Here is a 15,562-nt window from a genome sequence, read left to right on the forward strand (position 1 = left end):
TTCTCAATCCAAGACATTTATGGGCAAATTCAAAAATAATGGATTTCGGCCATGAATTGCGCATCATTTGCAACTTCTATCTCACACGTCTCAAGATCCGATCCACAAAAGATATTGTACTAAATACAACGCAAACAAAGTTTAACAGCTAAGTACAATTTGCCTTTAGTTTGTTTATTAGTATGTATTATGATGTTATTTTATCTTAGAAAGGGGCCAATTATGTGAGAAATGTATGCATATATACAAATAGCACATGAGCACTATTTGCTTGAAGGCACATTTAGGGGTGCATTTCACCCTTTGCAAGTGCTTTAAGAAGTAAACCTTTTATCTTATCTGTGCAGGTTTAGCCACAAAATACTTTTGTGAATTTGCTCCTCTTATTTGTTCTGGTATGACCATCAGCCCATGGTCGACAGCTGTTTAACTGACAGTACTGAGTCAGTTTGCTTAATGTCTCTAGTTCTGCTGTTACAATATGTTTCAGTGTGTCACAGACAAACACAGCTGTGGGCCATCTTCCATGGGATATTTCTTAGAGAGGGCGGTGATGGCCTAGTGTTCTAGTGGTAGTTTCCAAATAAAACACCGGATGGTTGTGAGTTCAACACCAGGGCTGCCACCATTGTGCCCCTGAGCAAGGTACTTAACCCTGAGCTGCTCCAGGGAGACTGTCCCTGTACTTAGTTCACTGTAAGTCTCTCTGGATAAGAGCGTCTGATAAATGACCTGTAATGTAATGTAATAGACAGCATCTCTGCAGTATTCTAGAAATTGTATTTCCACATTATTATTATTGCACAAAAATGTAATTGACCAGATTTAGAACATGTAGTATGTGGTATGAAAGCAACATTTTTAATGTCATTAAACTTCGGAAGCTGACATTAAAAACCTTCAAGGGCGCACAGCTTAGTCTTTGCTACAACGTCATAAAAACAGGAACATTTCTTGAATTCAAAACTGTACAGTCAGATAAATTGTATCTACTGTACCACCGGCTTTGAGGTATATTGTCTTGTTTACCTGTGTAACAGTTTTTACATAAAACGGACTCCAATACCAAAGCATTGTCAGGAGACACATAACAGCAATTATTGTTTATTGAGATGAGTTTGGAATGAGTTCAATCATTGGAACCATTTGGCAACACATTTTGGAACTTGATGCAAGAGGAAAAAGAGACATTCATGAAGTACTTGAGGACAGATTGTTTTCCTTTATGCATGATAGGTGTAATTTAACCTTTTTTTCTTAAAAACTGATTTATTAAAGCCTACAATTGATGTCATCACATAATATATCTACACCAGCAGTACGGCAGCTATAAATACACTTTCGGTTCGTGACCCACATAACTACTCCAAACTGAGTGCATGTCGTTTTATTACCAATACATCAAGAAACATTCATTATCTGTCACATACACAGGAAACTGTGGCATGAGAAGATCGTGGAGGGGAAATGTCATTCCTCCTCTGCCTTCACTTTTTGTTATATGTTTTCTCTTTTTATTCTTTTCTGACATTTACTTCCAGCGACCGCCCACCTTCCCTTTGCCGTGACCCTTTTTACTGTCGGAGGGAGAGAGGCGGAAAGAGAAGGAGAGTAAGAAGGGATGAACAGCAGATGCGCAGTTTCTTTATATTTTGTTCAAAAGTTACTATACTCACAATTTCTGAGCATGTTGGATTCTGTTCAGCAGCACGATGATCTGCAGGCACACAAAAGGAAGTTAAACGGTATGAATAAAAAACAAACTGATTATTTTCAAGATCAATTAATGGCTTTTTCAATATTTTTCTAATTTTGATATTCTATAAAATGTCAGGAAAAAATGTGAAAGATTTCCCATTGCTCATGCTAACGTCTTCAAATAGTTTGTTTTCACTAATAAAAGTTTTAAGAAACTCAAATATCTTAAATTTAGAGTGACATAAAACAGGAGCATTTGAGAAGACAGAACTAGCAAATGCTCGACATTTTTGCTTGATAACTTTCAATTACGTATTACACTTTCATACAATTGCTCGCATTTCTGTAAATGAGTTCACTTTCTCAAAAACCAAGATTCCATTACAACTAGGGCTGCAACGATCAGTCAAAGGAAATTATCTCCAACTATTTTGGTACTCGATTAATTGTTTAATTAATTGATAAAAGTCCTTTTTTAAGCAAAAATTAAGTTTTCAGCCTTTCAAATGTGGAGATGTTCTGCTTTTCTCAGTTTACTATCATATTAAAGTGAATATCTTTGGGTTTTGGGCTGACAAAACAAGACATTTAAGGACATCACCTTGGACTTTAAAAAACTGAGAGGGACATTTTTCACTATTTTCTTACATTTTATAGACCAAACGATGAATTGACTAATCTATAAAATATACGGCAGATTAATCGATATGAAAATAATTGTTAGTTGCAGCCCTAAATAAGGGCTCTGCTTTATTGCATGGATTGTGCTGCTTCACAGTATATGTCACAGACATGCATCTGTTCATTATATTTCAAACTTTTGTTTTTGCCTTTTTTCTTGCAGATAGTAATTCTAAGTACTAAATGAATTACAGTAATGAAATACAAAGCTTATTGTACATATTCAGATACAGATATAGAATAATGAAACACTGAAAAAAAACTCCTGTTATTATATTATCCCGACAATATCTGTTTGCAATCACAGTGGTACCTCATATTTCTGGTGCTTCATGTACTCAATGAAGTCAAACTTCTCAGACTCCAGCTGGTAGATACAGTTCCACATCTCCTGGGCATGTTGCCTTGAAAACAGAGGGACAAAGTTTAGAAAGGATTTGGACCTTTATGTTCAAATATGGGTCTCCACAGCTTGTCACAAGGGCAACTGGTACTGCTGCTTGTTTGGAGTGTAATCCATGAATATGATTGGCTGGTGGGTCTTGAATGATACAAGGAAACTATATAAGAAGGAAGGGTCATTGTCTCACTGTGTAACATGTGAACGCACATCTGTACCAGGAGTGAAAACTTTCAGTCCATCCAACATTGAGGTGATCAACAAACTGTTTTTTATCATATTCAGAAGGGCTAACGTTAGCCAGCTCTCTCGATAATGTTTCCTATTATTGAACAAAGTTAGCATTTGCTAACGTTAGCTAGCAATATCTCTGTTGAGAACAGACGTCATACATTAATTTGAAGATAAAACCTCTAAAGTTAATAAGAAACAGAAAGGTGTTGAGTGATAGCAAATGTTACAGCCTCTCTAGCTCTTGGTCATCATAACGTATAGTATGTGTGTGCTAGCTAACAATATAGGCTAGTATGAATGTAAATCACTGAGGCAAACTGCAAGACATTGTAGCATACAAGTCATAGTTAGACAACAGTTTGGTCATGTATCATGACGTTAACCTAGAGTATCTGCAGCTCCTCGGCAGAGACATGATCTGTTCATCATTCAACATCACATAATGTGTTTTGTTGTTATTTTGTGGAAACATTCTTTAGTCAACTTTAAAATATTTTATCTTGTGTCGACCACAGACCTTATTTCAGGCATCTAACCAAAAACCCAATAAAAAAACCCATTGACTTCGAAACATCCAACAGACATCCAAGGCTTCACAGGTCAGCCGTGTTTAGTTTAGCGAACGATGAATTGGTAAAGGCCATCTTGAATCCATCCTCGCTCTTTGTCAACACAAATCTCCAATAAGGTATAGGCTACATGTATTAAGGAATTCCTTTCAGGTCATCAACACTCAGTTTAAAGCTGTGACGGCGTAACATCATTGGCCAGCTGTCTGAAATATATTGGAGGGGACTCACTTGAGTGCATCCTCCCTCATAGTGTCGATGCTTAGCATCTGTCGTCTCTCAGACAGAGTCTTCCTCTTGATCTCTCTGCCTGTCAGACGCTTGCCCTTCCTCGTTTCTGCCTGGGTGAGAACACACACACAATCCACAGTCAACCTGTGTGTCATCATTGTTATCATGATCTACTACTGAGAATAACAGCAGACCTTGGTCAGGAAGCCTCCAAAGTTTGCTCCCATGCCAGACAGAACTTTCTTCTTCTTGAAATCATCATCTGCCTTCTTCTTGGCTTCCTCTTCCTCTTTTCTGTGACGTTCCTCCTGACAGACGAAGGCAGATGAAGTGATGAAGCAGCAAGAAAAAACATGTTTACATTTTGAATTGTATTGTTGTGCACCTGAAAATTATATTCTGTGTTGCATTGAGTATCGCTATATTTATATATATATATATATATATATATATATATATATATATATATATATATATATATATATATACATATATTTGATAAATGAATAGTGGTTTCATATAGTTTGAGAAACTAGGGAAATATTTTGAGCCATTTACAGCCTAGATAAAGTATATCACTGTGTGAGTGTGTGAGTGTGTTACCGCGATTCTGTTCTGTCTGTCCTTCTCCTTCTCCGCTCTAACCCTCTGGATCTCAGCTCTCTCTGACCGACGATGCTCCTGATGGAAAGCCAAGCAAAGAAGTCATAAAGTGTTAGAGTGCAACTTATTAAACATGAAGCAACAGGATGAAAAATCATATTACACATGCTGTGCGGCAGTGGTGGAAGAAGTATTCAGATCCTTTACTTAAGTCAAGGTACTAATACAACAATCTAGAAATACTCCTTTTCAAGCCAAATGTACTTTTAAAGTGTAAAAGGTACAGCATAAATACCTTACAGAGAAATTGCACCTGTGACTGACATATTATTATATATGACATTATTATTCCCTAACTCGTGTTCGGGCTGTTGTGGAGTAAAACGTAAAATATTTCTCTCTAAAATGTAGTAAAGTGGAAGTATAAAGAAGTATAAAATGGAAACATTCAACTAAAGTAGAAAGTTCTGTCACGAGCCAGAAATTGTTAGTATCTTATGGCCTTGTAACACCGGAAAGGCTGAGTCAAGGTCCGAACAATGGTTTGCGTTTTATTTTTATTTTTTACATTTTTACATATATATTTTTTTTTTACATTTGATCCGGTTAGTTTTAAATTGTACTTATGGAAGCGCACTGAACATTGAGCATTTGGTCTCTTCTTCTGCCCATGTGCTACTGTGGCTCTTTTTGTTGTTGTTGTTGTTGTTGTTGTTGTTGTTGTTGTTGTTGTTGTTCTTTTGTTCTTTTCTTTGCTTGCCATAATGTCCTGTAATTGGTCGGAAAGTCCTAACCATCCAAAAAGAATGGTGCAGTGAGGTTTCACACCCGTAATTTTGGTTTAGATCAAACTTAAAAGTCTGAAAGTCTGGACTACAAAAGTTACTGTAGGTGTGAAAGGGCCCTGAGGGAACTTACGATTCGGTCCTTCAGGCCGATGAGTTCTTCCTCGTCCTTCTTCCTCTGATCAAAGTGGACGTCGATCAGCGTATGCAGCTCCAGTAAGTCCTTCTCCATACGCTTCCTGTGGATGTCCTGGTGGAAATATGGAGTTTTTATCTCATTAGGTATAGCTAAAATGAAAATGACTATTCTATTCTACATGACACATCTTCACACACATTCTGTATGTATTCAGGCCTCCAGTGAAGCTCATGGAGTTCTGTATCTGGATAACATCGAGTGGCACCCAGTTCCTCTGATTATTACAGCTTCTTTAATAGAACTAATTACCAATAATGATGTACGTATAAGGATTATTAAACCTCGGAACAGTTTAATAGCCAGAATCAAGGGAGAATAAAGATAGGATAAAGATGCTGAAAGACTGGAGAAAAGTTTGGAGCCATTCTTGAGTTGTGGCTCAAAAGAAAGACGGATCAAAAACTATTCCTTAATTTCTTGAATGTATGGCTGAGAAAATATAAACCACCTGGCTGGACCAACAAGCAGCATTTTAGTCCTCTAGGTATTCAGATGCAGGACGTTGTTACACATCCAATCTTCTGACAATAAGGTGTTTAGTGTCATAAACTGGGAGGGGTCATAGTCTACAGGAAGCAATGATGATGTATGTGGTATTTGACCGTAGAGAAGGAAGACACCTGGATACGAGACTTTATGTTCGGCCACACTGATGAGAGCTGAACCAGACAAGACCATCTCTAGTTAACAGTTTGTTCAAATGAACTGAGCTGACTTTTCTCAAGCTAATAGCCGTGGTTAACATATGATTTATGAAGCAGCTGCAAAGCCAAAAAAGGAAGAAAATGAATCTGGTTTGATCCCCTTTTTATAACTTACATCAAAATCCACTCTGTCGCCCTCAGGAATCTTTGGAGGGGCAAGTTGAGGCACCAAAGGTCTGAAGAACAACAGGAAGCACAAAAAATGACAGTTTTGAGAGAGTATTTGAAAAGATCAAAATAAGAATAAGGGAATGTGACATTTTAAAAATATATAAAATAACTACTGTAACCAAACATAATCAAATATTGTGAACATACTTGGGTTTTGGGCGCTCCTCCTCTGTTGATAAAAGAGAGAAAGACATGCAGAAATAATGATTATACTGTATGAGTGACTAAAATGTTTACCCCAAACATGTGGAAGGACAATTTGCAAATCTGAACGTTGTTAATAGTTATTAATGTTACTGAAAGCCAGCAAACATGGGACTAAGAAAAGAAAAGGCAATTAAGCAGAGTTTTTATTAATTATGTTAAAACAAAATATCAGGGACATCGTTTTTATATGATCAAACCCCGTTCCTTTAATCCAGGGTTTCACTGAACTTCTACACGTGGTTATTGTAACCACATCTATTTGGACATACTTAAATGTTCCTGAAGAAACAAGAGGGATTGTAGTCTGGAACGTACAGCTTTTTAATCATTTAGGAGACCAAATTACTCCATAAAGTACAGCTCAAGTCCAGTGGCTGTAGATACTTTTTTTACGTTAGACAATTAATAGAAAATATAAAAAAACAAGAAGAAGAAGAAGAAGAAAAAAGTCTGAATCAGCCAAAGTGGTGCTGAGGTTGAGGAGAAAATCGGGACTTTAACCCCTTTAGGGAACCATACTTCTGCTATTTCTCACCTTCCTCCTGGGCGTCTTGATCTGACGGACCAACAACATGAAGATACAATGAAAGATGGAAGGAGGGCAACAAAAATAACCCTTTGAGCAACAAAAGGGTCATTAATGATGGGTGAAAAGTACATGTGAGGAAAGAAAGGGAATAGAAAAGGTCAGGTGGAGGAGAGGGAGCAAGGAACAAGAAGGATGGGATGCGGAACGGGAGTAAGGAAGGATGGGAAGAAAAACACAACTACAGGTACAAAGGTAGGAAAGAAAGTGCGACAGATGGAAGGTAGCAAAGAGAGTCGAGAGGGGAGTGAAAATGAAAAAGAAAACGAGGAGATAAGGAGGGAAGACGTGTGGAACGATTGAAAGAAGTCCCAAGTCCATCTGTGATACTGCACAGGCAGCAGGCTGAAATAGTTTGACGTTTTGCAAAATATGCTGATTTATTTTCTTGCCGAGAGTTAGATGATCTTCTCATCTAACGCTGGGCAAGACAGTAAATAAGTGTATTTTCCAAAATGTTAAACTATTGCTTTAAAACTCTGATTTCTCATCATGCATTGAGAGCCACACCATTCACTGGCACTAACATGTACCACCCACTGCCGCTGTAAGGAGATGTATGGTTTTGTGGAACATTCTGTGAACGTTCATTATTGCATAATGCAGCAATGGATCATTTTGTACATGCAGATTGATTTTTGACTAATATAAACACATCTGTGGAGTATAATTACAACCCATTCTCATTCCTATCTTGTCACACTGGAACACTTGGTCAGGAACCCTTGTCGTCACTTTGTAACGCACTGGTACCCCTTTAGACGGGTCAATTTATGACAAACAACCACCTGACCCACAACAAATTGCAACAAAAGGTTTCTCAGTGGTTTTCATTCCTACTGGATATACTGATCAATCATGGCAACACAACCTGGTTAGGTTAGAAAAAAGATGGTTTGGGTTCAAATAGTATATCTGTTATGTAAAATTAAGTTACGCACGTAAGTTAAGTACGCTACGTATGGTAGGCTACGGGGGCCTTGTGCAGCAGTATCAGATGGCGAGGGTCCGTGACAAAATGGCGGTATTTGGTTGAGTTCAACCATAATGGGCGTGGACAAAGAATCCAAATTCAGCCATCCGGCAAGCCTTCTCATTTTCAAGACTGTAGGCTTAATGATCGTGAATGCATAGAAAACCATTGCCAGTCAACTATTTGTAGATATATTTGCCCAAACGTGCGCTCTAAAACACGAGGCCCTGCTCAGCGAGGTTAATGTCCTCAGAGAGCTTCTTATAGAACTAAAACTCATCAACCAGTCATAAATGGTGTCTAAAAGTGTGAGTGATGAAGTCACTGTACCTTGGTACTCTTGGTGTTCTGATGGCCCGAACCAGCACAGTGTCAGCCGATGCGAGAGCAGGACAGAGGGGAAGTTTACGGGTCAGAGTTAGTACTCAGATATATAGAACAAGGAAACACATTTTCTTATTATCACAACCCTTTTAATACGTCATAGCGTTTACATATTTTGTAATGTCTTTTCAACACATTTCTCCAAACCAGTTTTTATCCCCAGACTTGCTTTACGAAAGGCAGCTGTCCTGTACGTCTGCTTTGCATTCTGGGAGCCTTCCTGACCTTACCTCCTCCATCCTCCTCCACCTCCTCAGTCTCCTCCTGCTCCTCCTGCTCTTCAGGATCTGCCTCCAGCTCCTCTTCAGCCTCTGGGAGAAAGGAGACCCAGAGAAATGAATATAGTCTCATAAAAAGCTTAATTGAAGTTGTTCATTGTGTTTGTGAGAGACACAACGTGTGTGACTTACCCTGCTCCCTGGGGAGATGAGGAAAAATAACAGAGAAACATATTCATCAGTTAACATTGCAGTTGATGCAAACGCTGAAATAAACCACTGAGGGATGCTGCTCTACTCACTCGTACTCCTCTTCTACATCTGACATGGCTGCAATAAAGAGAAACAAATGACAATCAGAAAGATCATGAATGAATCAGTAGAATAGAGACATCCGTAGTACAATAACCCTATCAGGAGAGGAGAACTGATGCAGTGAAATATTCAGACGATAAAAAATAAAAGTGGTTCTAAAAGGAGGATCTCGTGACGATTGATTACAAAAGGGTTTTACACTGTGGCTTGTAATAATAATAATAAGAATAATACATTTTATTTGGTGGCGCCTTTCAAGACAAATCATATATATTTGGCATTTATGTTTTTTTCCTGTAATCCTAATCACTCCACACAGATCTGATGTTTCTCTTCAATGGAGCGGAAACTTCAGTGGACGTTTAAAAGTAAAGTCTGACGCATTGTCTGTTGCTGTTTGTAAATACGACATTCAAAGTCAGCCGCCACTCAATGTTATTTTCAGGATTGTTTCACTGTGGTTACATTCTAAAGCACAAATAAACACATCCAGGCATCCGCACAATGCAGGAAGGTGCCACATTGATTGAAATGATATGGACACACCCACAGCAGTACACAGCCGAGGACAAAGACAGATAGCAATCCGTTCTCATCGGCATTTTGTATGATGCACATGCCAAATGGGTAAACGCTGGCTAGGTGTTACTCCCCCAAGTGGGACCAAAAGTCAGCAAAATGAGAAGAATTAGAACATACAGGCAGGGTCTGGGTGGACTGGCACAACAGTTGGATCAGACATTCAAGTTTTCCAGTGAATTGAATCCTACTGACGCTGGTGATCCCCTGACCTTTTGAAATGTCTCAACAACTACAGAATGGATTGACATGAAATTTGGTAGTGACATTTCTGTTCCCCTCAGGATGAAGTGTAACAGCTTTTGGGGATCCCCTGCTCTTTTATTTAGTGCCATCATCAGGTCCAAACTTCAAGTTGTCCAATTCCTTAGTTTATGACAAAATACCTGCAAAATTAATGACCTTGTTATCAGCCTGAGCTGAGTCATAGTTTTACTGACTACAACACAATAGGTGTGTTTGGCAACAGTATACATTATTATAAATAAAAGATACTGGCTACATGGATTAAGAATATTAAAAAACACATCAGGTGTTTTTTTAAAATACTGAGCAACCCACGTAACATAAATGCCGGCTTGGCTAAGTACATGAGTGAGTCATCAGTGCTAAATCACAGGTGTCCACAGTCCCTATTCTCCTGTGATTAATCACTTAGGAGATAAGAAAACACACAGACAAGCTTAGACACACACAATGCACACTGACATGGTTTTGGCTATAAATTGTCCCTCTGAGCTGCCATTGTCCTGGCATAAAACCACACAGACAGACACGCACACAGAGGGTGTGTGCTGACGCCTTCCTGGCAGGGAGACGCAGGGAGATTGATGGTGCGTCAACAGGTGAGAATGTGACAAGGGTTAAACACAGAAAGACCAGCGGGAGATAGAGTTTCTCTCACTTTCTAGTTTCCGCCCCTTCCATCTCTCTCTCTCTGTCTCTCTCCCCGTTTGTCCTCATTCACCTTTTATGGGATGATTAGTTTTGAATCAGTGTACACTAATGTTGAAAGAGTAAGCAGCTACGTATCACAACGTATGACGCCGTATTAGAGCCATTCTAGGTTGTAAAAAAAGTTACAGAGCCAGGTGTAATATTACACGAAGGAATTTAGTTGTACATTTACAGGAAAAAACTTGGATATTCTCTGAGATTAAAGTGGTACATTTGATTTGATTGCAATTGAAGGGATGTGGTTCCTTGACAAAAAAATAAAATAATTCTCATAAATTTGTGATCTTTTTTTCTATATTACCCCCTCCCCCAGGTCTGTCTTTTTTCAATGGCCCGAATGTACATTTCCAAACAAGTGTTCTGAAATGTAACACCTCCATCTTAACAACTGGTTATAAAGGTTGACATCAGCTACTGATAAACTGACTATGTCATCAGTTTGGCTGGAGTGCTTTGACACAGCTCAAAGATCCCCTTCACTGTAGTGTGTGGCCAAACATGTCTGTGTTAGACATAATGACATTATTCAAAACCTCAAAACAAAACAACCCAGTCTGTTTCTGTTGAAATTAAATTTTAAACAGACACTTCATCAGACGTTCCCACTTCTTTATATTATCCGTTATTCTCTTTAATGCTGAGAATTAAATGAGAAGACTGATAAAACTTGCTAAATATGATACAGCCAGCAGCTGGTTAGCCTAGCATAAATCCGTTAGCATAAAGATTGGAAACAGCAAGGCTCTGTTCAAACATGCTCCAGAAAGTTGCAACCGACCAAAAAGTAATCCACATAACCTTTTATATTTTAGTTTTTGATAGAGAATTGGATCATGATGTGAGCGGATTGAAAGCTACGCTAGGGGCCGCGTGCAGCTGGGAGTCAAAAGAGGGATGGGAAATATTGTTTTAACATGAAATAAAAATTGACAACCACTAAGTCAAAATGCTTGTGTTATCTTTAGTAAGCTTGTTCTTGTTTCCAAATTGCTTGTTTTCTGACTTAGTTAAAGGAGCTTGGCTGGGAGCTTCATGAAGACAGCTAGCTAATGTTAGCCGTCCAGCTGTCACATACTCTGTCACATAGTCTGTCACATAGTCTGTCACATAGTCTCACATAGTCTGTCACATAGTCTGTCACATAGTCTCACATAGTCTGTCACATAGTCTGTCACATAGTCTGTCACATAGTCTCACATAGTCTGTCACATAGTCTGTCCCATAGTCTGTCACATAGTCTGTCCCATAGTCTGTCACATAGTCTCACATAGTCTGTCACATAGTCTGTCACATAGTCTGTCCCATAGTCTGTCACATAGTCTGTCACATAGTCTGTCCCATAGTCTGTCACATAGTCTGTCACATAGTGTCACATATTGTGTCACATAGTCTATCACGTAGTCTGTCACGTAGTCTGTCACATAATCTGTCACATAGTCTGTCACATAATCTGTCACATAGTCTGTCACATAGTCTGTCACATAGTCTGTCATATAGTCTGTCACATAGTCTAACTTCTGATAGCTGTATTTTTATTAGTGTGACATTTGTCAAGAAACTTTGCTAATAAACCGCTAAAAGGTTGTGACGCACCTGTTGGCGTACTTATCAATGCTGTTAGCATGGTGGCTAATGGTTATTGCTTCCTATGTGCATTCAAACATGCTCTTTTGATTTGTGTTTTTTGTCTCTGTGTGCTCGTTGTAGAAAATAAATGGATGAATGTAATCAACAAGGTGACCTAAAACATGGAGACCACGACCCAGAATGCAATGTGCCATGACATTGTTGCCCCTTCTCTATTGATTAAAGCAGCAATAATAAATATATTTAATATTCCATATATCAAATGACAATGTGAAAGGTGTCCCTCACAGTGATAAACCTACAGAGAATTATCACCTGAATTTGCAGCTCCCATGGCTTTACAGACAGACACAGTTAGCTGGTGAACATAGTGGAGCATTGAGCAGCTATAGAGACAGATATTTCCCAAAAACAGAGCTAAAGAGAATGAATATTGGACTTACATTTGGAAAGTGGAAAGAAACACAACTCCAACTGAATGCTAAGGTTGCTCTGTCACTGGTGGACGTGAAAAAGGTGACGATATATCACTATTGTGTTTACAACTTGTTTCCGCTGCCCCATGTGGCCAGAAATGAAGCCGTTATTGCAGGTTGAAACTAAAACGGAACGTAAACAAAATGTTGTGTTAATTAGTGAGCTTTAGACATTTCCAGTTTTTACTAAGCTAACCCAAGCCCCCCTGAACAGCAGTGATTTACATAGTGGCTAAGCCATATAATTACAACTTCCAAGTCCGCTATGTGATGTCATTGGACCAAAGATTTTAGATATACATAATTACTTAAAAAGCCCTTATTTAAATCATTATGTCCTAAAAGTTGTAAAATTCAGAAATAGCCCAATCCATTCACATTCAAATTGTGTGTGGATGTGGAAAATCTGGGTCATTTTGTAGCCAATAAGTTATTCAGTTCTCTTTATACATCCATGGACTAACCGGCTACTGTAGCCTAAAGTTTACTGTGTAGAAATGAGAGATCGTCTCATTTAACACACAGCGGGGGGAAAAGACAACGAAAAAAAGTGGAATCTTTCTTTCTTTAAGAAAATATTATGATTTTTATATAAATTATGTATCTTATCATATCTATTTGATCTTTACTAAAAGCAAAGTAATAGTTACACAAAGCATCAACATGGGAAAGGCACTTTATCATAAGAATCTCTTGGAGTTTATTACCTTTGTCAGTGTAATCTTGAATAGAGAGAAGGCCTTACTCAGAAGCTATGTATACAGTAAATATGATGGATAGAGAGAGGGACAGAGGGAGGAAATGACGGATGGATGAATGAGACGTGCACATGTCAACACTGCCGTCGGAAATTGTCCCCTTTTGAGCTAAATGGAGAGAAAGGAGGGGCGCAAACCAGAGGTTTTGGTAGAGGAGTCAAGTTCCAACGGGTAAAAGGCAGAGGCCTTAGCAGAGGTTATTTTAGTCAAGGGCAGTGTGTGTGTGCGTGTGTGTAGTAAAGGAGAATGGGTGTGCAACAATACCTCATTAGTTTTAAAGTGAGCCTATTGTAGGCTATTTATAGATTCTAGAGAAGAGAGTGACATAAAAAATCGATTTAGAAATGACATGGCGTCTTATAAATTTGTGAGGTAGAATGAAAATAACATGCCAAATGATTTCTAATTCTATTTTTTCTAACCAGACGACGATCTTGACACTGACCTGAACTAGCCAGTGTAAATGTTCTACACACAAACAAACACTACTGCTTATTACCCTCTACCTTTGTGCTAAGGTTAGCTAGCTGTTAGCATTTGTGGTTAGCAGTGACCATAGAGGCAAAGGAACAATATGAAGGGTGGTAGGCCACTCACACACACACACACACACACACACACACACACACACACACACACACACACACACACACACACACACACACAGTAGGCTACTCACAAAGGCCTCATTAGGTGTCAGACCTTTGATGACTAGCTCTAAGGCAGGAAGGCTAACTTTAGCTAACAGTGCAAAAAATATGGACATAGTTTGGTACAAGTGGCCAAGTGAGGAGCTCATTAGGGCAGTGTTAAACCTCATGGTGTGTCTGGGCTAAAGAATGAAAGCCGAACCCTGCTACTGGACCATAGTACATATAAGTTATCTACACCTAATAAAGACGCTGTGAGGTTTGTCCATGTCAGTCTGAGTGCTTGCTATGCTAACACAGACTGTGACAGTTATATGTCTATCAACACTTGCAAGCACAGACATTATATTGTATCTATCCATCATGTGTATCCATTGTATGGAAAAAAGAAAGCCTATTTAGTACTTTAAAAAGGTGTTTTTTATATAACCTATATTAACCTATGAAATTAAAACATAGGCCTACGCTTAAGTATTAAATGGTTGGTTCACTGAAATGACAAACAATCTATATATTTTGTCACTTACTGATCTGTCTACTCATTCAGGCTATTGCTGGCTTTATTTCCAGACATTTTGGCCACATCCATCAATATTATATCAATTATACAATGTATATATATAATGTGATTTGAAAGAAAAGAAAATTGCAATGTCTCTTTTCAGAAATACTGTCCATTTTACTCTGGGTAATCCAAAGAACACGGCATTAAAACTACTGCCATCGAGGCTTGTGGATTATTAAGGCTGTTTACAATAACACATATGAAATGTTATTCACCTCTCTTGTGGTTTAGTGGTAAAAGTAGAGCTCTACAAACCTGAGAACATTAGCAGAGATTCTTGCCGTGGCTAGATAACTGTAGGAGTATGCCAGAATATATGTTGGGTCTTTTTGTAATTTGGGTGAAAAGAGCCTTAAATTAAGATCTACTTTTCTCAAGACACAGACTGGTTAACTAAAGCATTTTGTTTTGACATTTTATTGATTTGAAGTGTTTTCAAGAATGGAATTAGCATAGAACTGATAATCAGCATCGAGCAGATTTTGGTGGCATAAATGACACTAAAGGAGCAGTACACGGGTTTGATTTCTTAGGTTATGTTAATTCATTTCCAGTATAATAATTTCCCAGACTTGAATCTTGCTTGAGATAGATAATTAATTCACTTTTTTATTACTTTATTATGATGGCTATAGAGATGTTTAAAAAAAAAATAGATTCTTCTACCGTGGTGCATTCAGGGATGCTCAGACACCCAAGATTTAAGACTGCTGCTGAAAAGCAGTGTACTGACAAACTATGTAATTGCAAAATCAAGCTCAGCACATATATCCTGGAAGTACCTTAACATTTGATTATATGTATTTAACTGATTGGCCGGAGGAAGAAAGAGGTTTCAAAGTAATGGCAAAACTGAAAACTTGATAAAAAAGTGTCCACTATGATGGATGATACTCAGCAGCTGCTTGGAACAATTGTACATTAATCTGATTCCACTGTTTTCCAATGAAACAAAACCTAGAGAGGACATGTTAAAGGACAGACAGTCAGGCAGACAGACAGACAGACGTACCTGTATGAAGGTGTGGTATC

General features: G+C 38.4%; 1 protein-coding gene across 2 annotated transcripts; it reads right to left on the reverse strand.

Moving 5' to 3' along the window:
* Positions 1-1,114: 1,114 nt before the first annotated feature.
* On the reverse strand, positions 1,115-8,580 carry tnnt1 (troponin T type 1 (skeletal, slow)). Of its 2 annotated transcripts, XM_029437908.1 has the most exons (10): positions 8,372-8,580; positions 6,423-6,444; positions 6,220-6,280; positions 5,335-5,451; positions 4,417-4,494; positions 4,008-4,121; positions 3,814-3,923; positions 2,693-2,783; positions 1,677-1,717; positions 1,115-1,577 (listed from the first exon to the last, which is right to left on the reverse strand). In XM_029437908.1, exons 4-10 carry the CDS (start codon positions 5,431-5,433, stop codon positions 1,532-1,534), a joined length of 579 nt encoding a protein of 192 aa, XP_029293768.1. In that variant the 5' UTR covers positions 5,434-5,451; positions 6,220-6,280; positions 6,423-6,444; positions 8,372-8,580; the 3' UTR covers positions 1,115-1,531. The 2 variants fall into 2 exon arrangements, with proteins under 2 accessions (XP_029293768.1, XP_029293767.1); XM_029437907.1 differs by lacking the exon at positions 8,372-8,580 and having other exon boundaries at positions 6,423-6,562.
* Between the last annotated feature and the right edge of the window lie 6,982 nt (positions 8,581-15,562).

Source organism: Cottoperca gobio, chromosome 8 (assembly GCF_900634415.1).
Source record: "Cottoperca gobio chromosome 8, fCotGob3.1, whole genome shotgun sequence".
Classification (NCBI taxonomy): domain Eukaryota; kingdom Metazoa; phylum Chordata; class Actinopteri; order Perciformes; family Bovichtidae; genus Cottoperca; species Cottoperca gobio.

Excerpts from the sequence above, each read along its gene's own strand:
- tnnt1 (XM_029437907.1), bottom strand. The coding sequence starts at position 6,469 with ATGTCTTTCTCTCTTTTATCAACAGAGGAGGAGCGCCCAAAACCCAA. Across the intron at positions 2,784-3,813 it reads ATGAGGGAGGATGCACTCAA|GCAACATGCCCAGGAGATGT; the intron begins GTGAGTCCCCTC and ends TCTGTTTTCAAG. Across the intron at positions 1,578-1,676 it reads ATCCAACATGCTCAGAAATT|TAAAAAGGGTCACGGCAAAG; the intron begins GTGAGTATAGTA and ends TCCCTCCGACAG.